This window comes from Dermacentor andersoni, chromosome 8, assembly GCF_023375885.2.
Source record: "Dermacentor andersoni chromosome 8, qqDerAnde1_hic_scaffold, whole genome shotgun sequence".
NCBI lineage: Eukaryota > Metazoa > Arthropoda > Arachnida > Ixodida > Ixodidae > Dermacentor > Dermacentor andersoni.
Window position 1 is genome coordinate 53573712 of NC_092821.1, and position 24799 is coordinate 53598510.

Genomic DNA, 24799 nt, shown 5'->3' on the forward strand with positions numbered 1-24799 from the left:
ATTTCTAAAAGGCAGATTTCCTCTGCAGCATTTGCTTAGAGTTGATCGAACGTCGCTAAATATAGCACTTGTAGAGAACTTTTCCACTATGTATGTAGAAAGTGTACTACGCCAGCAGCGAAAACATTTTTCTTTAAGCTGCACACTTCCACCCTGCCAGTTAAAACACGGATTCATTTAAAAAGTATTATATGTACTGTGGAATGGAAATTGTAGACTTTGTAATCAATCCGAGGCAATAGAACATTGCTTTATTCTTTGTCCCGAGGAATTTATTTTTGAGACATTTTACAAAGAATTATGAAAAAAAAACTTCGTTTCACATGTTATGGTATCCGGTTCATTCATTTCAAAAAGACAATCAGCAATATACCATATTATTTGCTTGCGTTATTAGGACTCTATGCATCATGAAGAAGCCGAATTATCGACTGACATGCAGAGCCACATCGTTCGACAAGGTTTGTCTTTTGAGAAGAGGCTGATCAAGTGCGTAGTGGGGATGCTACCTTTGATTTCGTTCCTCAATCAATTTCGCATCTGGTCGCTTCTGTTCGTATGCCCGATTTTTTCAGTTTTTCATTGGAGTGCGTAGCATGCATGCATTTATTTTCATGTGTGTCTAAGTGTACTATAACTAATTTTAGCATGACGCGCGCTACTCAATTCCGTGCAATAAAGAAAACAAAAGTGGACGTTTAGCCAAGTGAGCGAGACATTCGGCTTCTGAGCGTGGGCTCGTAGGTTTGAAAATCACCACCGCGAATGTTTTTTTTTTGCGGGGGGTTATACATTATTTTCTTTGCAACGATTCGTCTGAAGTGACAGTCGGTCGGACGGACGGGTTTCCTCGTTGGGTAGGCATAGAAACGACTGCGCAATTAAAACTCTATGTAACAAATTTACCAAAAACTGCTCTTTCTGCACCACTGGTGTACAAGGAATTAGGCTCAGTCCAAGTGAAAAAGCTTCCTTATATTCCCCTCGGAACCTCAGAAAATCACAGGTTACTTGTAGTGCTGTGCGATAGCTGGCCATCTATCGTACTGACCATACAAAAACTTCGGGTAATTGACTGGTCATTGTGAAGTTTTGCATGAAGACTGTTAACGCGAAACTTCAAGCAAATGTATGAAAATTGCATGAATACTCTACTGGAATGAGGGAAGATGACCGAGGGAAGTTAAGATAAAGTTAAGAAGATAAGAAGGTTGTTAGTGAAGATCAGGAACCCACAGAGAAGAGAACGCACGGGAAGAACAAAGCCTGTGGCTCTATTTACTATCTGGTGGAATGTTAATGAACGCTAGGAGCAAAGCAACATAACACTAATTGATAACTAATAACTATACGCTCATGTACTTCAGTAGGGCGCAACTAGACCATTTAATCAATTACATTTTTTATGGGGACAATAGATTAATCGGCAACTTTTTTATGCAACGAGTATAATTTTGCTCTCTTCCACTACATTAGCATCGGGAGAATGTGGGACAAGTACAATCTTCAACTGGCAGTGTACTGGTTTAGAGTTCAAGTCCTCGTTGGGGCATGTCGATCGTTTTTCCTTATTCGGAAAGTTCTACCAAGGGATTTCGAAATGGCAGCGAACTTCAATGGTTGAAGCAATGAACGAAAAAACCAGTCAAAAACACAAAGGACAAGAGGAGAGGTCCACACCACAACGACTGGACTATCAACTGAGGTTTATTAGAATCGGTGTAGTCCCAGCAAGGCCAGCAGAGCATGCGCAACTGCATCATCGCTAATCACAAAGCATGAAAAGACAAGAAACGCTTCTATCGTGACCGACCTAGAAATTCAAATTCTTTTTCAAGTAAGCGCACCGAGGTTCTTTTTAGCAAAAACACACAAGGTGGGTTGCCCTCTGAGAGCCATCATCACGGAGACAGGTTCATGGCAGAAGTTAGTGAGTCAGTTTCTTCAGCGACAGTTGACGGCCCTCCCAATGCAGGATCCATTCAGCGTGGTTAGCTCGGCAGCGGTGGTAGAGGTCCTTAATAGTGGGATCCCTGGTGCCAACGTGGCCTTTTCAGTTGACATTGAAGACCTCTTCTACAGGATTTCCCATGATGAACTATTTGTAGCTGTGCGTGAACTTATTGATCACTGCAGTGCTGTAAACTTCCAGAATGCATGTGGTATGTCGGTGGATGCCTTTCTAGAGCTCCTATTCTTTTATCTGTCATGCACTGTTGTTGAATTCAAAGGTTCCTTGTTCCTTCAGAAAAAAGGAATATGTATTGGCTCTAGTGTTGCCCCAGTGCTTTCCCAGATATTTTTAGCAAAATTTGACAGGAAACTTCAAGGCTTCCTTCTAAACAAGCGTGTATGCAAAGTTTTTAGGTATGTGGACGATTTTTTAGTACTTTTCGAGTTTTTACCAAATGACACTCTGCCCGCAGCAGTAGACGATGTATTGACTGCTTTTCAAGCTTCTTCACGCACTCTTAATTTCACTCATGAACTTCCTAGCAATCATTCCATCAGGTTCCTAGAACTGCAACTAACATTCTTTGATGACGGGCATTTGTGCTGGATGTTTTCACCTAGGGGCAAGAAAGCTCTTTTACCATTTGGATCTGAACATTCAAAGATTGTAAAAAGAGGGATTGCAATCAATTGTTTCCGCAATGCAGTTGAAAGAAGCTGTCACCACGCCATTAAAAGCAGCTTTGACGCACAATCCCAACGTTTAGAAGCCGCAGGGTTCCCTCCGCCTCTTTTGAAAGCGGTGGCTGAATCGCTGCTTCAGAGGCTAAAGAAGGAACGTACGAAGCTGGTAGATGGTGGGGCAACTGAACGTAGGAAACTTGAAGTTATGCCGTATGTGCATAAAGTGAGCCACAACATCAAGAAGGTTGCCGCCAGGCAGGGAGTAAGTGTTGTGTTTTCTGCCCCTTGTAAGCGTTCGGGTCTGTGCTCGCGCATTTCTCGAGGCAGGGCAAGGAACCACGTTTGCACAACGCAGCATGAAACCGTTTCGGGGCATGTGCTGCAGGGGTTGTCCATAAGTTCCCTCTCACGTGCGAAACATTTTACATAGGCCAAACCAGTCGATGTATTTATGACCGCCTGAGTGAACACCATCTCCTCCCTGGGGTCAGATTACGGTGCAAATTTGCCTCGCCATTGCAATGAGTGTGGTTGTTACCCTTTGTTCAGAAATGTGACGATTCTTGGTAGGGGCAAGGGCAAAGAAGAGCGAGAAATCTTGGAAGCGTACTACATCAGTTTATTAGGTGATGACTGCGTTAGTACAACCTCGGTGCGCTTACTTGAAAAAGAATTTGCATTTCTAGGTCGGTCACGATAGAAGCGTTTCTTGTCTTTTCATGCCATGTGATTAGCGATGATGCAGTTACGCATGCTCTGCTGGCCTTGCTGGAACTACACCGATTCTAATAAACCTCAGTTGATAGTTCAGTCGTTGTGGTGTGAACCTCTCCTCTTGTCCTTTGTGTTTTTGACTGGTTTTTTCGTTCAAGTATGTACCAACTGGCCCAGATTTCAACCCTTCTGAAGCAATGACATTGTAATGTTTTGCGAGTGAGCCCAAAACTACTGTCACCGTAAAAATAAGCTCACCGTTGAAAAGAGGCCTGATACACCAGAAAAGAGGCAACAAGTAAATCCAGGCGTAGTCTCCGCCTTGAGCTTTCCGAAACGGCTCGCCATGACGTCACCAATTCTGACCACGTGTGCTCGGTCATAGTGGTATCATGAGAAGCCAACAAACAAAGACGCCAAGGAAAACATAGGAGAAATTACTTGTATTCAATAAGTAAATGAAAGAAATGATAAAGTAATGGCAATGAAAGTGGATCACAAAACCACTTGCCGCAGGTGGGGAACGATCCCACGTCTTCGCATTACGCGTGCGATGCTGGCACACGTAATGCGACGACATTGGATGGTCCCCAATCTGCGGGAAGTTGTCTTGTGATCCACTTTCATTGCCATTCCTTTATCATTTCTTTAATTCAATTGGTGAGTACAAGTAATTTCTCCTACCTTTTCCTTGGTGTCTTTGTTTCTTGGCTTCTCATGATGAATAAAAATCGGGACCCTCGCTTAACCCTCTTTATTACCGGTCCTAGTCAGTTATTTATCAGCAAAGATGGATTATCTCGTATGTTAAAGGAGCCAAAACAGAAGTTCGCAAATTTTGTGAACTTTAGAGCATCGGAACCGCCCAAATGCGGGAAATACTTTTTTTCATGCCCTTGACGTTACACTGACGTACCGGCGCCGGGCGTTCAGTGTGAAATGCAAGATTTTAATGTTCCGCAAGCATCTTTCTTCAATTTTAAATTCCGTGTTTTTTAAGCTCCAAATTTATGATATAATTATGAGACACGGTAAAGCGGGGAGCCACGGAATAACTTTGAGCACCTGTAGTATGTGACCGCGGATTAATTTCGACCACCTATGGTTCTTTAAACGTCCACCAAATGCCTGTCTTCTATTTATCTCTCTCTCTCACCCAATGCAGTGTACACGGTCGTTTTCACATTTCGCCCCCATTGAAATGCGGCCGCCGCGGCCGGGATTTGCTCCCGTGCCCCCAGGCTCAGCAGCGCAACGCGAAAGCAACATCATCACCACGGCTGGTCATTATTCTTTTCCAGGCAAAGAACCACTTTTCGCGACTTTTGAAAGATTACCTTACCGGGTATAACTAAAGTAGGGGCTTTTTGTAATTGGCCCTTTAATATTTTTTGTAATGTTGTTTGGCGAAGTCTGTCGCTGCAAAAACGACATGCTAATGGCCATTTAGAGATAGATTAAGCTCTGCGGTCGAGATTTGGCTCAGCTGCGTATAAGCAGCTCCCACCTGTAAATCAACAAAGTCGAATTGGGAAATTAAGGACGGTAAAGTTCGCTGAAATAATGCCGGCTTTCATTGGGTCCATAGGAGCTCTCAGAGCTGGCTGATTAGTGCCGTGTGGAGGTGAGGCGCTGAATTTTAATGCGCGAGTGTGTTATCTCACGAGCAAGTTGAAGCTACTCTCGCTCTTATTCCCCGAGGTGTTGGAGCAAGTTATTAGGTGCACCAGGAAACGATACGACAATGGGCAAGGTTAAAAGCTTCGTGGCTTCTGTACTTTTGACAAAGGGGGCACGTTATTGTTTTAAACACTCTATTTTCTAATGAAGATGGCAGTTAAAACAAGAAAGCTAGATAAAACAGGTTGACTAGCACGCAGGAGTGTATATGATGCTGCGCACCGTTCCTCTATGTTCGCTTAACGTCGATATGCAAACCTGAAATGCCCATGGGAATATCATTTCTGCCAGGCGTGCGTTTCCGCTATCACAGGAGTATAATATGAATTCTCACAAAACTATTTCTCGCTTCAGTTCAATTGCTGAACAACAAAAAACGCTTCCAAAGCAAACGCTCCTACGAGCGATATCAGTTGTGGCCCTCGTTTCCCAGACTACTTAAACACCACATATTCTTTGCTCATATCGATCTGCCACAGCAGTTAAAGGCCCGAAATTGAGCTGGTACTGTTCGTGCCATTTTTCAGTCAATTCCGCTACGCAGACGATGACCATTGTCGTCACCTGCGACACGTGACGATTGCTGTCGTCACCAGGGAACCTCGCCATCTCAAGCTTCACCATCGCCAACGGGCGAACGTGAAAAAACAAAAAGAGCTATCCACAACAGCCACCACTGGGTTACTGGAGCAGTGTGGATTTGGGAGTCGGGTGCACTAACCGCTCGGCTATAGAGTAAAAAGAGCACCGAGCAATCACTGCAGGGTATTGTGCGCCATACAGACTCTGAGATCGGTGGCGCCTTTGCATGTATCTTGGAGGCCGAACGAGCAATGCTGCAGTGGGGGACGATGACATCATGGACGTCGCATAGAAATTGCCCTTGAAAAAACGGCGCTGTGTTGGCGTGTAATTCTTCGTCCTCATGGCCGCGAGGACGGCGTCGGTTGCATAATGGGGACCTGCATGACAATGCGGATGATCTCTCTCAAACGTGGTTCATACCCACAATAGAGTATGCGCCAATGATAAGGCTGCTGGTAGACCACAGCAGTGCAAGCCTCGACGGTGTCGATGCCAACAACGACGTCGCAGCGTTAGCGCCACCTCGTTTATCCAGAAGCTCAAAGGATTCACAGTCACAGCTATACATTTTGACTAAATAAATCTAGCCCACTTGATCACATGGAGTCTGAGAGGCTTAAACCTGTGCACGTACGCCGTTAGAAGTCTACAATATTGGCAGCTATGTCATAGACAACAGGCTGTGTGCACTGCAAGGAAAGTAACATCATCACTCATTTATCTAAATTACATTTTTCTTTGTGTAATCTCATGCAATGTACAGTTATCTGGGGATACGTAAGAGACACTGCAAGGGCCACCAGGCTGATGCAGGTCACGGACAAATTCTAAATGCAATACCAAGCGCTCTAACTAACGCCTACCAGAGTGGGGAACTGCGTGAGTTCAGACACGTACCCCGATCTGACGTTTACCAAAAACGTAGAAGCAGCGTCCTGGAAGAACCCAGACGGAACATTAGGCAGCGACCATTATACTATCAGTGTATCGATCTGTTCACTATAAATCCGCAGGCAGCTCACATAACGGATAGCGAAAAATGTAGGAAGCATGTCTTTGCAGGTGAGCAGATAGAAGATATCAACCAGGGACTGGAAGACGTGCGAACTGCACACTCGACCAATACCAAGAGCGTCAACGTGACGGTGGAACACCCCGCGGTAGACCTACATTTATTACACTTACGGGATTGCCGCACAGGCCTCATAAAACACTGGAACCGTCAAATTCTCAGCAGAAAATTCACAGCAAGAATAGAGGTAATTCCACAAGAAGCAAATGATTATGCACAGAAACGAGACGCAGAAAATTGGACGCAGCTCAATGATTCCCCAAGGGGAACCCTCTCGAGAAAGAAAACGTGGAGGAAACTTAGAAGCATGTTAGACTGAGGAGTAACAAAATCGGAATCGTCACGAGCACTTGAGACCATAGCGGAAGAACTCACGTGCACAGACGGCGGACTAATAGCAAAGCTAAAAAGAATGCCTCAAAGGAGAACCACTTAATCAGTTATATTCGAAAGCATACGACGGACCTTCGAATGAAATTATGGACGCTTCTTTAACAGAAGCAGAGCTTTTTGCAGGACCCCAGGTAGCTAAGAAAATTATAGCACCTGGTAAGGATCGCTTAACGAGTATAATTCTCTGGAATATAAATTGTGAACAAATTAGGAAACTAACTCAATACTTCAACAGAGAGGTATGGCCCACCGGGAAAATTCCCGTATAATGAATAAAGGCAGAAATTATTTTAGTAGCAAAGCCTGGCAAGGATCATAACGTACAACACCTCAGGCCGATCTCACTCACGTCTTGGCTCACAGAACCTTTTGAACAAGTCATTCACAAAAGACTTACGAACTATATAGAAGACGGAAATATGCTGCCAGACTACATATTTCGTTTAGGCCTCACTTGTGGACTCAAGAAGTCTTGCTAATACTGAAGGAAGAGGTACTCAGCCCCATTCGAACAGGAAGCGAACATCTGCTAGCTGCGCTCGACCTTAAAAGCGCATTCAATACCATCGCGGACGAACTGAAATTCCAAGAATTTGAGGAAACCAGGTGCGGTAAAAAACAACAACAACCTATAAATGTATCAAATTCTTCTTGGGGCAAAGAACGGCCACTATCGGCATAGCACAAACACGATCCGACTTTTTCAACATACCAAACGCAGGCAAATAACAGGGTATCATCTCAGCCCTACTATTAAACTTGGAAACGAATAACTTCGTCCATAATGGAAAAATGTTGAAGTCTGGATTTTGAAATTTTGCCAATGACTTTACCCTTTAGACGACAAAAGGCTCAATGGGAGAAAAAGAACGAATACTTCAAGACGCAATAAACACAGTCCACAATTTCGCCTCCGAGAACAGAATGAAATGTGCACCTGAAAAATCGGAATGGATTACGGTGCACGCAAAATATTATAACAACTCTCAAGAAGCTGAACTCAAGCTTGGAGATTCGACACTTAAAGAATGCCAAGAAAGTGAGGATATTATCGTTGAGGATACAACACAATACAAGAGCACACCACCCCCTCAAAACACTAAAGACTGGTCAAGCAAAACAACATAATGATAGGAAGAGGTACACGGAACGGAAGAGGACTAAGCGAATCAGACTTAATAAGACGAGTTCAAGCTTTTGCATTAAGCAGAATTACCTACAGCCTCCCATATGAAGAACTTAACCGTAAAGAGACAGAACAGGCCTAATACACACGGCGTATAAGGCCGCTCTTCGTCTACCGCTGGGGATATTCACGGAGGGACTCGATGCTCTCGGGGTGTACAACTATCTTTGAAGAACCCAAGGCGATGATAACAGTCACACAAAGATAACGCTTAAATATGTTACAGGCGTGCAGGATGGTCCTAAACGAGCTGGGAGCTGCAGTAGCCCTGGCGATAAAGACGCGGGTGGGAGAAGACAGGCCCGCTGACTTCCGCAGGGACTCACAGGGGGCCTGCCGATTCTTCCTCCATGGAAGAATCCACAAGATTGCTCTCAAGGCCTTGGGCGATCGACGAAGACAAAAACATCACATTGTATGGCATCCGGAGCATGTTGGTTTCACTGACAATACAGGGGCAGACGCTTTTGCTCGCGAGACTTCAATCCGAGCCAGGAAAGACGCCGCAATCGAAAATAACAAGCAAATAAAAACGTGCGATGCCTTAGAACATTAACGTCGTTCACTCCAACAACTCGCCGCACCAAACTGGCAATTTACAGTGGAGGAGGTTGGGCTGTGCAGGAAACTCCAGACAAACACCTACCCACATCTGGGGCAATACATGACATGCCATGTGGCTAACAAGGTTCAATCAATGGCCCTGGTATGGGGGGAGGCTATCTTTGCCCCATGTAACACGGGAGCGCAATCACATGCCTAAAATTAAAATTCACAACAATCAGCACAACACTATTTTAGGGAGCCTTGGGCAGCCATTCTCGCCCGGACTGACCTGCAAATCCAATTGGGCTTCCCCGACCAGGCCTGGTGCGAGGCGTTGTCCACTGGAGCTCTGGACGGAGGACTCACCCTCAGGCCCTCATGACACGATTTTTACTTAATAAACTTCTTTCTCTATTGTCCAAATAATATATCTTTGTTAAATTCTTGTGTAAATAATACATTTATGGAACCATACTCCTCACTACAACCAACAGCGTAATAACCTCTGATATCTTGTCCAGTTTCCCGTAGTGGGCGAATGGAATTATCTGGGGAAAAAGTAGGCAAAAAATATGCTTGTCATTACAGTGGGAAAGTGCTGCTGTCGTAGTGAGTGAGTGTAGCATCGAATGAATCGCTCAAGGTTGATACGTTTTTTTTTTTTTTTGTAGAGTGCTCATGAGAGCGCAAAATTTATTATTTCATGCTATTCCTAAACTGACAACAAACGACTTACAAACCATAAGCCGATTTTGTACGCCGCAGCCGTCACTATCACACAGAAACAGAAGGGCAGCAGTTCTTTTGGCACTGAACTCATTCTCTGCGACAGCGCCATTCTCCCATCGTGATGACCTTCATCCTAATTTCACTTGCCTGCTTTGTCTTCAAATAATTGTCCGCACTCGCTAAGGCAGAATGGCCAAGCGGTCGCAACATTCTTGCTTGGGGTGGGGGAATTTGGTACGACCGTAGAATAATGTAATGATATTGGGTAAAAATTAAAAGAAATGAATTGACCATTATAATAATTAAGTAATCAATTTACCTGCCATGCTATTAGACAAATAAAAATGTTATTTAGATAAGTAGGTTGCGAGTTTATCTTGTTTGTGATGTGTGCAACTTCTTTAGGCACGCATGATGCATTTTCTGGGATTCCAAATGCTCGGTCATATTTTAGCCATGTTAGGCTCCTCACCTCTATATAGGTTCGATATAGTTAGATGAAATGCATACATTTACGGAAAAACTCAACAGCTGTTTCACCAAGGGCTTATGCTATGTTTCTTTTTAAAAGTTGGCCCAGTATCTTGCTATTTAAATATTGTGACTGCTACGTGTCCACTTCATGTTCTATATCTGTGCATACTCATCAACACAACTTCGGGCTGTAGCACTGGGGGGCAGGCTCATTTGAACAGAGAGCCCACCCTTTGGACAGTGTAATAAGTCTCGCGAAGTTGTGTAACGTAGTGCTGCTTGCCCTTTACATCATTCAGCTGGACAACGTGCAAGTACTTTTAAGAACGGCCCGCTGAGGTGCGAGTTTTGCCAGCCAGTTGCGACAGCGGCGTCAACTTTTCTTGGAAAGACACCGTTACGCTCTAGCCTCGGCGTCATTGTGACTAAACGCGATCGGCGGACCAACTATTGTTACTGAACCCGCCACCACCGATATGTTCTGCTATGAGCGGTGGAGTTGCCGAGGGAACGTCTCCGGAGGCCTCTTCCTACGCGCCGTTCAAGACGCAAGACAATGGACAACCGGCGGCCGCGCTATGGGGGTCAGCTCGGGTAATCGGATGTGCCGTTCCTGACGTCAGCTCCGAGTTCGGCGAAGACCGTCTGACGTCGGTTGGGGACCGTGAACCTCGTGCAAAGAGGTGTGTGTGTAAACCCTCGTCTACAGTGCCTGGTTGAACGTTTCCCTCACCTTGGGATCGACGGGAGGACCGAGTGTTTATAAACCGCTGTTGTGCGGCTGCTCAGGGTACTTTCTCTCGCAGTCATGCTAGACTGATGAACTGCAACGTCCTTATGTAGATACTGTAAATAAACCCATATTCCTCGTTCTCGATGAGAAGCAGTCCTTCCCTTCAACAACGTCCTCAGCGTGGATAAGTTGGACGACGGCATGGGCCAGCTACCATCTAATTCATGCCCAACTCCAATCTTGACAACTGGTTACGAACGGTGGGATTGACCTCTCAATCCTCACAGTACCTACCAGCCCGACGTGTTGGCAGCGTGGTATTTAGGATGACTTTACTCGTGATGTTTGCTCACGCATTTTGAAAGTCACTGTTTGTGCATATCTCTGCTTAAGCCACAGGTGAGGAGGAACTTTCTGGTTTAAAAGCAGGTGCAATGAATTGGAGTATTCAACTCTGGGGCGCACGCATTTTCTGCAACTGATATCACGAGCCAACTGATGCAGTGCCACCTAGAAGATTTCAGCGTATTTTGAGCGAAAGTGTGTTTTTTTTTGTCTGTACATTTCGCCGTCTACTACGTTGGGCGCTTGGCAACTGGAAATAATGTGGCCTAATATTTAACAAACTCTGTGGTAAAATTTGCCGTTACGTCGCTGTTCTGACGCCATCGACGCTTTCTGAGCTGTTTTACGCCAACCGCCTGAATCTCGACGTGTCCTCTATTTGGAGTATGTGGAATGTTTGAGGCGCGTCATCGTCATTGTCACGTAAGCCCCTTTTGTGCCCCCGACGCTGTTTTGACGAGTACGACAACGAAGAATTGCAAGCCGAGAAGCCGCCATGTTTTCAAGCAAAATTTTTACACGATGCACATATTTCCGCCCCCGCACAGTATTGTTTTCACCGGTACAGTGTATCCTGTACTTGCCTCTGATAAATACATGCGCCGACACGACCACTGCCACAGTTCGCGCGAAACAGAAAACCTTGCACAGCAGTTTTCCAGCGCTCTCATTGCGTGATAGCTGAGTGGTTAGCGCACCACACCTCTGAATACGCATTGCTGCAGCGACGTGGGTTTGAATACCAGCGATGGCTGTTCGGGACAAAGGCTGATATTTTCTCTTCTCCCTAAGGTGACAGTGAAGCTGCGGATGACGAGCAAGCCCGACGATGAAAAATAACGGTCGTCGTGAGCGTAAGGAAACGGGCAGACGTCCGCCGCGAACCAAGTTTCCAGCAGTTCACTGATGCCGAAGTAAAATGACCCCCTTAGCTGATGCGCGTATCCCCGCGCCGGAACCGCTTGAAGGAGTCTTCGAAGGTAGTAGTCTCTTATTTTAGAGTCGTGAATCTTGTGCCTCAGGTGCGCGATTGACCTTTTCACTCAATTTGTCGGTTATATCGTGAGGCGAAGGCACAGATTGGCACATCCTTCAGAGGTTGCGCGAAGGATGAATTTGAACTCTAAAGCTGAAACGTTGGTAGGAGAGAGAGGCAGTCAATGCTTAGTCTCCATGTATATATATATATATATATATATATATATATATATAGGGCGCCAAACACGCTGCAAATAAACCAATTACATTGTCAAATACTTACCTTATCGTGCTTATCAGGATAAATATTGGCTCGCATCCTTTATTTCCGCTACATCTCGTTTGATTTAAGAAATGAATAGTATGGCTAATTTGTAACGGAAAGTAGCGCAAAATAAATGCATTCACGAGGAAGGGCGTGAATAAGTAACACCATTTTTCGTGCCCGTCCTCCTGATTTTGTTTGCTTTGCACTACAATAAATATGTCTAACTCTCCGGGCTTTGAAAGAACTTGACTAGAGTAAGTTTCTCGCTGTTCTGTTCTCATTACAACGCCACGCTTTACTATAACCGACACAACACTAACCTGGTCCCAGCGATAATAACGTAGCAGTGAGATGACCGATTTGGAGACCTTGGACAGCGGTGGCAGGGTCCGGGCGAACGTCCGGAATGAGCGGCCGGACACTCGTAGATCGGAGCAGCGCTGCAAAAACATCCTAATTAGAAGGTGCATGCTCTGCTAATCCATGCGCATTTTTATAAAATAAAATAAAAAATAAGCTTCCTTCTTCCGCAAAGCCTGTTCGCTTCCAAAGCTAGGCTTGCTTGACTCTTGCTTCCTAGCTGAAAAAAAATAATTGATTTACGAAGGACTTAAGCATCGAGTAAGTCACCCGCGTAATCTGCTGGCAAGATCATTAGCACCACGCATGCATGTTGAACAGCGTAATGCTATAGTGCGAACGACAATGAAAAAAAAAAGATTAATTACAAAAAAATTGAAACAATATGTTTACCAATGATCATTAGCTCTGTTTTCCCTAGGACACGTATCTTAAGAAACTCTGGTCACTTCCTTACGGTGCCTTAGTTAAGGCTCCGGAAACTGTGTATCTCTAATTTCTATCTTTATTTGAAAGCGCGGAAATTTGCCACGCTCAGACAGTTTAGCCTGCTCCAGGATACGCATTACAGACAAGTATTACACCACAAATGTATAAGAGAAACATTCAAGTTAATATGTAGACGCCGTAGTGTATTTAAAGGTAGAATATCACAAGAAAAAGACTTCATGGGCAATACCAGCGTTCTTTCTTGAACCTTTATGGGATAACAGATTTTTATGTTGCATAGAACCTCCCGTCGCACACGCACAGTGAGTGAATTTGCTTCGAAACGTGAAAGCAACTTTAGATAACAGAAATACGGCTATCGAAACGGAAACTGAAATGGTTAGCTTGGAGAGCCCCTTCGTGTGGTAACGTCAGAACCTACCTTTCGTAAACGCGTAAAGCGTAAATACAACGCGTACCCTCAAGTGCCCACCTTGGTTTTTCTTTGCGAACCAGGAAGCTTCGATCACGTTCAAATGTAAGAGACGTAAGAAAATAAAGAAGTCATTCAATGAATTCTTTAATTCCCAAGATGGAGAAGGATTCCATCGAAGTGCATGTGTGCAATATTTATCAATGCCTACAGGTGGAATTATGGTCCTAGTGCATATCGGTTTGACAATTTTCCAGTTATCCGCAATAAAACTAAATCCAAACAGTATAAATAATGTTAGGTTGTGCATGAAAGTGCCAGTATTCTCGCTACCGTATTCTGCCTACCGTATTTTAAGAAGAAGCGAAATTTATTCCGCAGTCCGTTGTTAGAGGAAAGCGCTTTAGAACCGCACTGGTGCGACCGGGTATGGCATATAAATATTCTTGCAGGTAGTTTTCGCGACATCCCTGCGGAGGTTTAGGTTTGACGGGCGTCGCCAATCTCTCGACATTGTCATGGTGTCTGTACTAACCCGAATCACCTGAGTAATTTCTCTGCACGTTTTTTTCCAGCTTCTTTCCTCTGTGGGTATGTATTTCCCCACAGGACGTCTACAAAAACCCATGCACTATTGAAATCGTGCGTAACGAGGAACATCACAAGTGCGGGAACGAAGTAATCGCGTCAAAACCATTTGCGATGAAGACGTTCGTATTGTGAAATTCGAAGGCCAACGACCGCGCGGGGAAAGAGTGTATAGGAGCTGGAAGGGAACGAGTAACCGAGCGCTTGGAGGTATTGCTCAAAGAAGATTCTTCGAAGGAACCGATTCTCAGTTTTACCTGCTGGTACCGGCGTTTGCTAGACTAAACCGCAAAAGCACGGCCTTTCAGAATACCTGTTACGCGTGAGGTTTTGAGAGTGAGGACGGTACTGCTCCTATAGAAGAAGCATCCGGATGCGGTAAGAAACTAACAGAGATCTGTTGCTTGAAATCCTAAGATATGAGGTTAGCGAGAAATTATGCCAAAATTATGCCAATATGCAAGAGGCACAAATAAAACTCAAAGGAACTCTATCACTTGCTGTGGGACAGCTATGGTAGAATCTTTTATGCAATGCACAAAGACGGGAAGTGTAGGCTCGAGGAATACCGACGGCTTCAGGAAGCATCGGCTTTGGTGTAATAATGCGGAAAAATTATTTCGGAATTTGTTGCAGGTGGGTAATTAAAAAGGTCACCGATATTTTTTCAACTGTGCTCGCATAACAAATTTTTCCATATAGAATCGAATGAAAATATTTGAGAAGAACAGCCTAAAAATATCCTAAATACCGAATAATTTATTATTCCTAAACAAAGTGAGATATAAAAATTGTGGTGCAGTCTGTTAGTAAGATGTTACGCTTACTAATGCTACCTGATTCGGGCTTGTATTGTCTTTCACATCTGGACGCCGGGTAAACTGTGTGTCTTGATAACATAATGATAAAAAGCTACAAATTACTTGCGCGCAACAGCCCGTCTCAGGTACATGAAGGGTGCTGGTTTGTGTGCTGTGTTGAGAGAGAAAAGCGTGGTATTACCGCACTGGACACTGTTTTAAAGGGTTGTGATCATGGTGAAACTGGCGAAATAATGAAGTGATTTGCCTAAGGCAGAGTTCCGATACTCGCCGTAGAGAGCAAAGTTCTTAGACGAATAAGCGGACAATTTTAAGCCTCCTTCTAATGCGGACGAGTGCAGCAATAGAGAAAACCCTTGCGAAGATACTAATGAAGTGGAAAACGACGCCGGCTACTTTGCTGCAAAAACAAGATGGCGGTTGAGCAGAAGGCTTGGAGATTCGACGGCAGGCCCGTCTGCGCATAAGAATCCTCAATCGCGCTTTCTTTTATGCTTGCGGTTAGCTACGTCGTGTTTTTCATAGGCTCGCACATAAAAAGCGGAAATATACACAATAATATGTGCTTTTATTAGCTTTTTCTTGTGATCTAGAGGTGTCGTCTCGTTGCAGGAACGTCTCCCGTCATCTTTCAGACGGTTGCAGACGCGTTACATTATTGGGGCTTGAAGCCGTTTCTTTAGCTGTCTGAATGCATAGACTGTCTCCTATGCTGGCCGGACTTGTAACGTATCCTAAACTGAGAGAGAGAGAGAGAGAGAAGGGAAGACGGAAAGGCAGGGAGGTTAACCAGACTGAGTCCAGTTTGCTACCCTACACGTGGGGAGGGGAATGGGGAGTGAAAGAGAGAGAGAGAGAGAACTTAGGCGCAGGATGTCTATAGTCGGGCACTCAAGTCTGTTGCCCTCAGGTAGCGAAAAAGCGCTCGAACTGCTTTCTGGGCTAATGAACTGTGAGGCCAGGCTCCCAAGATCTTCGCTTCCGTAAATGGCCTGTCGTCCTAAACTGAGATAATAAATTTGCATATGGGCTTAAAGCAGAAAGCAGGGGCTCCATAAGGTAGAACTATCCCAATCCGTTTTTATTCCAATCCTCTGGCGTCAAACTTATGTAACCACCCACGCAAATATGGGGCAGTAACCCGTAGCCCAATCAAACGCGCTCCTCATTTATAGGAGGTCACTGCTGCTTCTTTCAAAGCGAATAGCATTGCCTACATTGAGCAAATTTTCTTATAGAAGTGGCTGAAAAGAAGTAAGGAGCACGCTCAATTGGAGAGGGGTTCGATAGGGCGAGCGAGCACAGTGAAAGTAGATAACTGGATGAAGAGGATGGTGCCGACATCTGCGATTGATCCGCCTGCCCTTACTTAGCTTGCGGTGGCTGGTCGAAATTCGCGGTGACGTGCAACGGAACGTTAAAAATGCCACCGCAACGGATCCGTAGTAAATAAGAGTTCCAAAGTGATGTCGTATGCGTGCTGAAAGGGCTCGATAACGTTGTGCTGCCACGGAAAAATGTTTATTAAACGCAAATAAGTGCATGCTCCCCTGGCCGCTCCGAGTAGCTAGTGCCAGAGCAATCGGGGGGTAGGCATCTTCTATTTCTTTCGGAACGGAACAGCCTCCGGCTATTCAGAAAATAATTCAGTTTTGTTTGCCATATTGATGCCTTTTTAACGGGCACATGTCACTTTGACGTGGTGAGTTTTCACGGTTGTGTGACGTCGCGTGACAGGCAGGCGAAGCGGAGGAAGCCCGAAAGCGTTTGATCAATGGCAGAGTATTATAGCGAAAAAGTTGTCGAATCAGAAGTAATTATTTTCCTTTCGTTCAGTCTAATCATGCATAACCAGTATACACACATCATATCAGTTTTCGCGATTTTCGTCACGTCACGTGAGAGACAGGCGAAGTGGGGGTGGCCCGAAAATTTTTTGACCAATTACGGAGGATCTGATTGCAGAATTAGAATAGATAAGTTTGGAATAGCTTTACGTTATAGCACCCCAGTTCTAGTTTGATTATCATCATTTCATGCACTGACAGCGCTTTAAAGAAAATGTCACAGTTTCGCCCGAAACGAGAAGCACCGATTGTGATTGCGAATTAGTAGATAGCTATACGAAGAAAGGATACTAGCTTTATCGGCCGTAGAAACTTGTAAACATTCGCTTACTAGCTAAATTAACAATGATATAATATGTAAGCGCGACTGAACGAGAGTGTAGAAAGAAACCGACACGCAGAGACAGCGCTGTCTCTGTCGCGCTTACAATTTCTATCATGGGCTCACACTAACTAGCCCGCGAAAGTGTTTTAACTGAATTAACAAGCACGGTGTCACGCGCACACAGGCAAACATGAGCACATCTTGCTCGAAGAGCGCGGAAACTCGCTGTCAAAATGCTGAGTGAGGAATCGCGGCAGCAGCTGCGAGCAAATTGACCTTGGTCAGTAGTGGTCCAACTGCGCCATTTCGCTACAGTTTGCCTTGCCTGCTTCTGACTGCGCCCGCTCAAGTGCCATGTGCGCCAGTTGCGCAATAGTGCATTATTTTAGCATTTGTACAGCAGTGCAAAGCTGCAGTCAACGGCCGATTTTTCGGACGTGCCCGATAATTCGGACTTCTTCACGGCCAATGTACAAGATCGTCGGAAATTTCAGACGCAAAAATACTACGCCGTTCGATTTTTTGGGGCTTTTTGCCATGACCGTAGGTCGAAGACGGCGTTGATGGAAGCCACTACTGCCACAATTTTGGTTATCTCGCCACCTCGAACAAGCGCTCTCGCACGTAGATCCGCTGGTTGCCGTAGCTACCACCTTAGTAACGCTAGCCCTTGCTACTTGGACGTTCGTTAACCAGATTGTTGCTGTTCGCTGTACTGCTTCTCATTTTAAAAATTTGCCGCTGTTAACAACGGCGCCGACTCCGTCTTTGTAATCTTCGCCAGTGGCTTTGAAGCTCGGAAAGCACGACGTGTTGCATAATGCCAGTTCCCGAAAATTAGATGCACCTCAGTACAGTAGTGACATGCGGTGAAGCATACACAAAGTATTGTGGTGAAGCATACCAAAACTGGGAAGAAGCAATTGTCACGGGACACAGAATGCATTCCTTAATTATACACGCGCACACCCGCCACTTCATGTCACAGTACGAGCCTAATAAGTGTACTGGCAGGCCCTCAGAGCTATTGCGGATGTGCCTGCGGTGATTTGAGCCCTTGAGGGCGGTAAAAGGCATTCATTCTATTTTTTCCAACGTTTTCGCAGCCCCTCGGGAGTACGAAAAGTCGGATGTTGACTGCACTCAACTGCACGAACTGATTTATGAACTATCAAATAATTCAGTTCGCGACTAGTTCATCTACGGCTCTGTTTGTTCGTATATTTGGTGGAATACTCAACTGAAGTCGATTCATTGGATGCAACCCTACCACGGCGCTCAGTTGGTTTCGGGACAATAGAAAATTTAGCTCTGGAGCTCTTACGTGGCGAAAGCACAATCTGATTATGTCTTGATACAGGGGTCGTCTAGGTCATAAAATCGAAATCGAAGCTATTCCTATAGCTGACGCCGACAAGGGGAATGGCGACAAGAGCAGCGCCAATGTGCGAAGATATAGGACCGATTGGACACTGGAAGTAAGGCAGATTATAGCGCTCACATATGCGTGTTCACGCCCGCTGAGTCACGCGTTTGCACATGCAGTTCGGAACTTTCTGTCAATCTGCGAACTTCTATGCGCGATTGAAGTAGATGCTGGCTTCGATGGTTGTCACAAAGACGCATCAGTAATGTCAGAACGGATCGCTGGTCAGCCACTCATGCGAACATGTTCGAGGCAAGTTTTCCACGACAGCTTGTGGAAAGCTTGCCGGTCACACCGGCCCACAGCCAATTTTCGCAATGACATACTGCCTTGGCCGTTAGGCCTAGGAGGTAGTGCTTCGAAAGGTCGGTCGAGTACCGGTGTCAAAAGAAGTTGAGGTTTTATGCCGAATCGACTCGTATCTATTCGCAGAGGCCAGAGGAAATACGGGAAGTCTATAAAACGCCGCACAACGAAAAAAAGTGTATGGGATGGTACGAACTTTGTTATCCAAGGCCATCACCATCATTGCGACACATCTTACGGAGACACCTTACCTTGGCGCCGTTCGTAGACGCATAGTCTCCTGTCCAGCTTCTAGCATTGTTATTAGGCATAATACACGATTTGTCTAGTGCGGTAAAGTATATCAAAGCACATCAACGAGAAGAAAGGGGATTCACCGAGGGGCCCGATTTTTATTAGTCATATCATAAGAAGCCAACAAACACTGACACCAAGGACAACATAGGGGAAATCACTTGTGCTTAATAAATGAAATAAACAACAATAAATTAATGGAAAATGAAAGTGGATGAAATAACAACTTGCCGCAGGTGGGCAACGATCCCACAACCTTTGCATTTTTTCGATACGCCTCCACTGAAATGCGGCCGCCGTGGCTAGATTGAACCCGCGATTTCGACCCCTGCAGCGCACCGCCATAGCCGCTGCGTTACCGCGGCGAGTCCTCGCGCATTCAGATGGGAGCTCCCGAGCTGCACCCTCCCCCCCCCCCCCCTCCCCCCCTCTCCCAAACTTCTTGGCTTGAAGTAGCGGCACTGTATAGTGCATGCGAAAGGTTTCTGTTAGGCGCCTATTTCCAGCAACGAATGTATGTCACGAATAGCAGCAATGGCAAAAAAAAACGGCAGAAAGATCAACGCAAGGCAATATATTGATTCCGCATAGCGCTTTCGGTGTATTTACAGAAAACAACCTAAACACGCAACTTAACTTGCTATTATCTGGTCTGAAAAAATAAAACGATTACAGAGAGAGAGAGACAGAGAGAGAGAGATGGACAGTTATAAGCGGAAAAAGAATAAACTTCAAAAAATATCACCCAACCAACTAGAGTTTGTAGAAAAAAGAAATGCTTAACTTCAGTGGCTTGGGCTCGAAGTGCCGAAGTGTCTTAAATTCATTAGTCGTAATTGTTCCAGTGAACAAGTTAGGGACGTAGATAACAAATGAGGAAAAACTATGGCGTGGCTGTGAAATGGCTCCACTTCCTTTTTTGATGAGCACCGCGCTTGACCATGTTAGGAGAAATTATTAATACAGTTTAAACAACATTTAAAGAAGTGATGACCACGCTCCAATTGTTTCGTTAAACCGGGAAGTACGTAAAATCGAGAAAGGTATTTTTCGGTCCTTCGAAATCTAAAATTGTAACGCAGCGACACCCAAAAGCTGCCGCGGCATTGTATTAGCCGCTGACCTGTCGGCCATCCATCGCATGAACCGTGAAATAACGAAAGCAACCACCGCCGCCCCTGCCGAGGCTGTGTTGAGTTGGCTGTTCGGTTAATAAGCGAGGCGAGCAGCCTCGTCAAATGAAACTGGGTCTCGACTAGGGCGCCTAGATGTTTTAACGCGTTAGCTCTGGAGCTCGGTGAAGAACCCCTCTGTGCCAAAATTATAAACCAATCAGCGCTTTTTCAATTCATTTATTTCAAAAAAAAAAAACTTTGTTCAGTCGAGTTCGGCCAAGTTTCTTTGGACAGTTAGGGTTGATGAAAACATTCGACCCTAAGGGGTACCTGCCAGGGAATGGAAAATTCTTCGTTAGATTGGGAACTTCGTAAAATCGGGTTCCGTTAGATCGAGTTTTAACTGTCCAATAATGTTATATAACATTCATCATCATGATGATGATGATGATGATGAATGTTATATAACAGACATTGACAGAGGACATTCTCTTGGTGTATAATGTATACTTATTTGCTCGATAAAAAGGCAGCCTTGGAATAAGAGAGTGGTTCGTGCAGGTAAGAGAGTTTGGTGAATTCAATGGCGTTTCAAGCAACTCCGTGAAGTAGACTCTTGACTTGATGGCAGTTAAACCTGCATGTACAGCATCAGCTGGCTGACCGTCAAACTGACTCCGAACCGACATTTTCAAATGTATAATAATGTAGATATGCAATTACTGAGTCACGCAGCATTGCGGCAATCTTAATGCTAACATCTACTCGAATGCGCAGACAATGAGCACCTGCGATTGTCAGTCGGTAATTTCTGTCTGCATCTATACAATTCTCCCATGCTCCATCTGACGCGCTTGCGTGAAAAATTAAAGGAAATAAACTGAAAGGCGATACATTCTCCGACATTGAAGCACTTCATAAAAACTGTATTGACGTCTAATTTGTTGGGTTCTCGTTTGAAAAGTGCAACACACAAATGCCAACGTCTGATAATTACGTGGCATTTTTCCACATAATTACAGAATTTAGAGCTTAAAATGTAAAAAAGAATGACGGCGTCCGAAAGCGTACCAGAGTTTTATTATTTGTTTCTATGTTTTACTACGGTTTATTTACTGAAAAGTGGGCATTTATGTGTCCTAGTCTTGTGCGTCGGTTTTTCTATTCTTCCAAAAATAATGCAGGTAACGTGGTGCACACATTTTGCATCAGTCCTGCGAAAATTCCAGCTCACGGTTTGCGGACGCCGTGCCCGAGGAAGTACGCCTTATCAATGCCAGTATAATAAGAGCGAGTGTCGTGCATTCTTGTATATCTTCGCCTTGTCCTTGTCAGTGCGCTGCTTCACCACCAAAGAGTACAATAGCAAGCAGGGATGTCGTAGTAAGATGACGCCAAGGAAGCAGCTCAAACGGACCGGCTTCTGACTTCCTGTGAAGATTTGCGCACAGATGCAACGATTTGGGGGGAGGGGGGGGGGGGACTTTTGGAGCAGGTGCCTCGACAGAAAATTTTCTTGCATGTGATTTAGACCGTCGGCACGCCACTACAAGAAGAGCTAATGAAAAAGAAAATATTTCATTTTATTACTGGTCATGTCACTGGTCAGTCACATATGCCTTACCGCCCTGTAGGTTCAAGGACGCTAAGCCTCCCTATGGTCAAACACTGGGCGGGCTGGCGTAGCATACTAGATGTCGAAAGGCACAACATTTTGACCGGGCTCACACAAGAAAGACACCCACAACGGAGTGCTCCAGTGAGTGTTTCTCGTCAGTTTAATCTCATCGAAATGTCGCGCAATCCAACATCTGAGCCTCCTTACCATTATTCTATTACTTTCTCTTTATATCTATCCACTCTCAAAGATGGTTACAGATAATTTGTGTCAGAGAAATTCGGAGAAAAGGAGGTGGAAATATCACGAGGGCAACTTGGAATTGATCCAGTCTGCTGCTCTACGCTGGGGAAAAAGCTCACGTGGCAAAATGCGAAGATGTTCTTAAACAATTCGGCGCAAATCATAGGTAATAAATGCGCACGGCAGAGCACTGCCCACAAATGCCAAGAACGCACTATGCTTACCTTGTACCATTAATATTTTACCTCGAAAATTTACACCGCAAGGCTAGACATTTCTCCGAGGAAGTGATGACTGTGAAGTCTTGTCAACTGACCTCTTTGTGAAATCGTTGAGAATTCAGGGGCTGAATTAACAAAGGTTTCGTTGGTAAGTGTCCTGTGCCATGGGCGGGCCGTGTTCACTAATAGTTGTATCTAGTATCAGGATTCCGGAAATTGCTCATGCGAGGAATGCTAGAGTGCGAGCTTTTTGCTAATACGGGCCCTGCTTTGCACTTCTACAAGCGCAACCTGTGGCACGAGACTGACTTGCATCCAAATTTTGTCACTGCTTCTGAGCATCGCTAGTTGAACACGACAAGGAAATCTCTGCTACATGAAAGTCTTGCACATCACGATTAAGGTTAAGAAAAAAAAAGGTAACAACGTTTTCTGATGGAAATCGACCTTAAGACACCCGGAACATTATCCACAACATCAATAAATCGTTACGGCAAATATGTAACAAGAATTCTCAATTGTACCATACATTCGATCAGACAATCAGACTTCTACCGGAATGATGTTAGGCCAGAATTCTCGCCGAGCTGAGAATACCTGTGCTTAACTACACCATGTGAGCCGAACAGTGATTATTATTATTATTATTTTGCACATACTCCAACATGGAATCGACAGGAAGAACGGTGCTTCTCAGATTGCGGCATTCTGGAGTTTAGGGTATTGTTCTTTCCTGATGAATCCATGTAAGTGCCCTACATTGAAAGGCACGGTTTGATCGTATCGCATTGTACGCGCCTATTGTAGTAGAGCATGACCGAATATCAAGGCAGTAAGGGCTCGCTTTTAATAAAAGCGACAGTTCAAGAGCTTTCTTCCAATCCATTTAAATGTCTGACCTGCATCCCAAGCAGCTATCTAAGAACTGCTTCTTAACGGTGAAAGCCAGCTGTATTCTCCTTATTCTAGAAGGTTCCGTAACTCAACATTCCACTTCGACTCGATGATGAGGATGAGGATGATTTATTGGCATGTGCTTTGAAACATGATGGTGACAAATAGCCACCTTAGCCTGCTTGAGTTATTCAAGCATGCTATGTATGCTTTACTTTCTAGCATTTGTGTATACATTTCCTCAATATTTATTCTCTTCCTCAAAACTTCTCCATAAACCTTGTACCGCTACCTATGCCTTTAACAGATCCGGTCGTATCAGTATTTTCCCTGCTTTTTTTCCATCAATGCTCTAAACGTCTCTTGCCTATCTCGGCAGCTGACCGGCTGATCCACTTTAAATGCAATCGCTTCTGGAAAGTGTACCTTACCTAACAGTCTCACTGGGTGAATCCCTACATATTCGATAAGGATGTGCTGAGTGGTGTCCGAATCTTTTCTGCAGCAGGCACATGCTTCATGTTGTTGCGAATATTTTCTCCAGCACGTTTTTGTCCTTATGACAGCTAGCTCGAGTCTTGAATAGCAAGCTACTGCGCTTCTGGAAGGTGTACCTTGCCTAACAGTCTCACTGGGTGAATCCCTACATATTCGATAAGGATGTGCTGAGTGGTGTCCGAATCTTTTCTGCAGCAGGCACATGCTTCATGTTGTTGCGAATATTTTCTCCAGCACGTTTTTGTCCTTATGACAGCTAGCTCGAGTCTTGAATAGCAAGCTACTGCGCTTCTGGAAGGTGTACCTTGCCTAACAGTCTCACTGGGTGAATCCCTACATATTCGATAAGGATGTGCTGAGTGGTGTCCGAATCTTTTCTGCAGCAGGCACATGCTTCATGTTGTTGCGAATATTTTCTCCAGCACGTTTTTGTCCTTATGACAGCTAGCTCGAGTCTTGAATAGCAAGCTACTGCGCTTCTGGAAGGTGTACCTTGCCTAACAGTCTCACTGGGTGAATCCCTACATATTCGATAAAGATGTGCTGAGTGGTGTCCGAATCTTTTCTGCAGCAGGCACATGCTTCATGTTGTTGCGAATATTTTCTCCAGCACGTTTTTGTCCTTATGACAGCTAGCTCGAGTCTTGAATAGCAAGCTACTGCGCTTCTGGAAGGTGTACCTTGCCTAACAGTCTCACTGGGTGAATCCCTACATATTCGATAAAGATGTGCTGAGTGGTGTCCGAATCTTTTCTGCAGCAGGCACATGCTTCATGTTGTTGCGAATATTTTCTCCAGCACGTTTTTGTCCTTATGACAGCTAGCTCGAGTCTTGAATAGCAAGCTACTGCGCTTCTGGAAGGTGTACCTTGCCTAACAGTCTCACTGGGTGAATCCCTACATATTCGATAAGGATGTGCTGAGTGGTGTCCGAATCTTTTCTGCAGCAGGCACATGCTTCATGTTGTTGCGAATATTTTCTCCAGCACGTTTTTGTCCTTATGACAGCTAGCTCGAGTCTTGAATAGCAAGCTACTGCGC

The 24799-nt window shown here is 44.9% G+C and overlaps 1 protein-coding gene across 1 annotated transcript in view; it reads right to left on the reverse strand.

Annotated features, from left to right (window-relative positions):
• LOC126526361 (guanylate cyclase 32E-like) overlaps positions 1-24799 on the reverse strand; it is a 180494-nt gene that overhangs the window by 141717 nt on the left and 13978 nt on the right. Inside the window, exon 3 of the mRNA XM_050174257.3 lies at positions 12661-12780. Coding sequence (XP_050030214.2) covers positions 12661-12780 — 120 coding nt within the window. The remainder of the gene's footprint in view (positions 1-12660; positions 12781-24799) is intronic.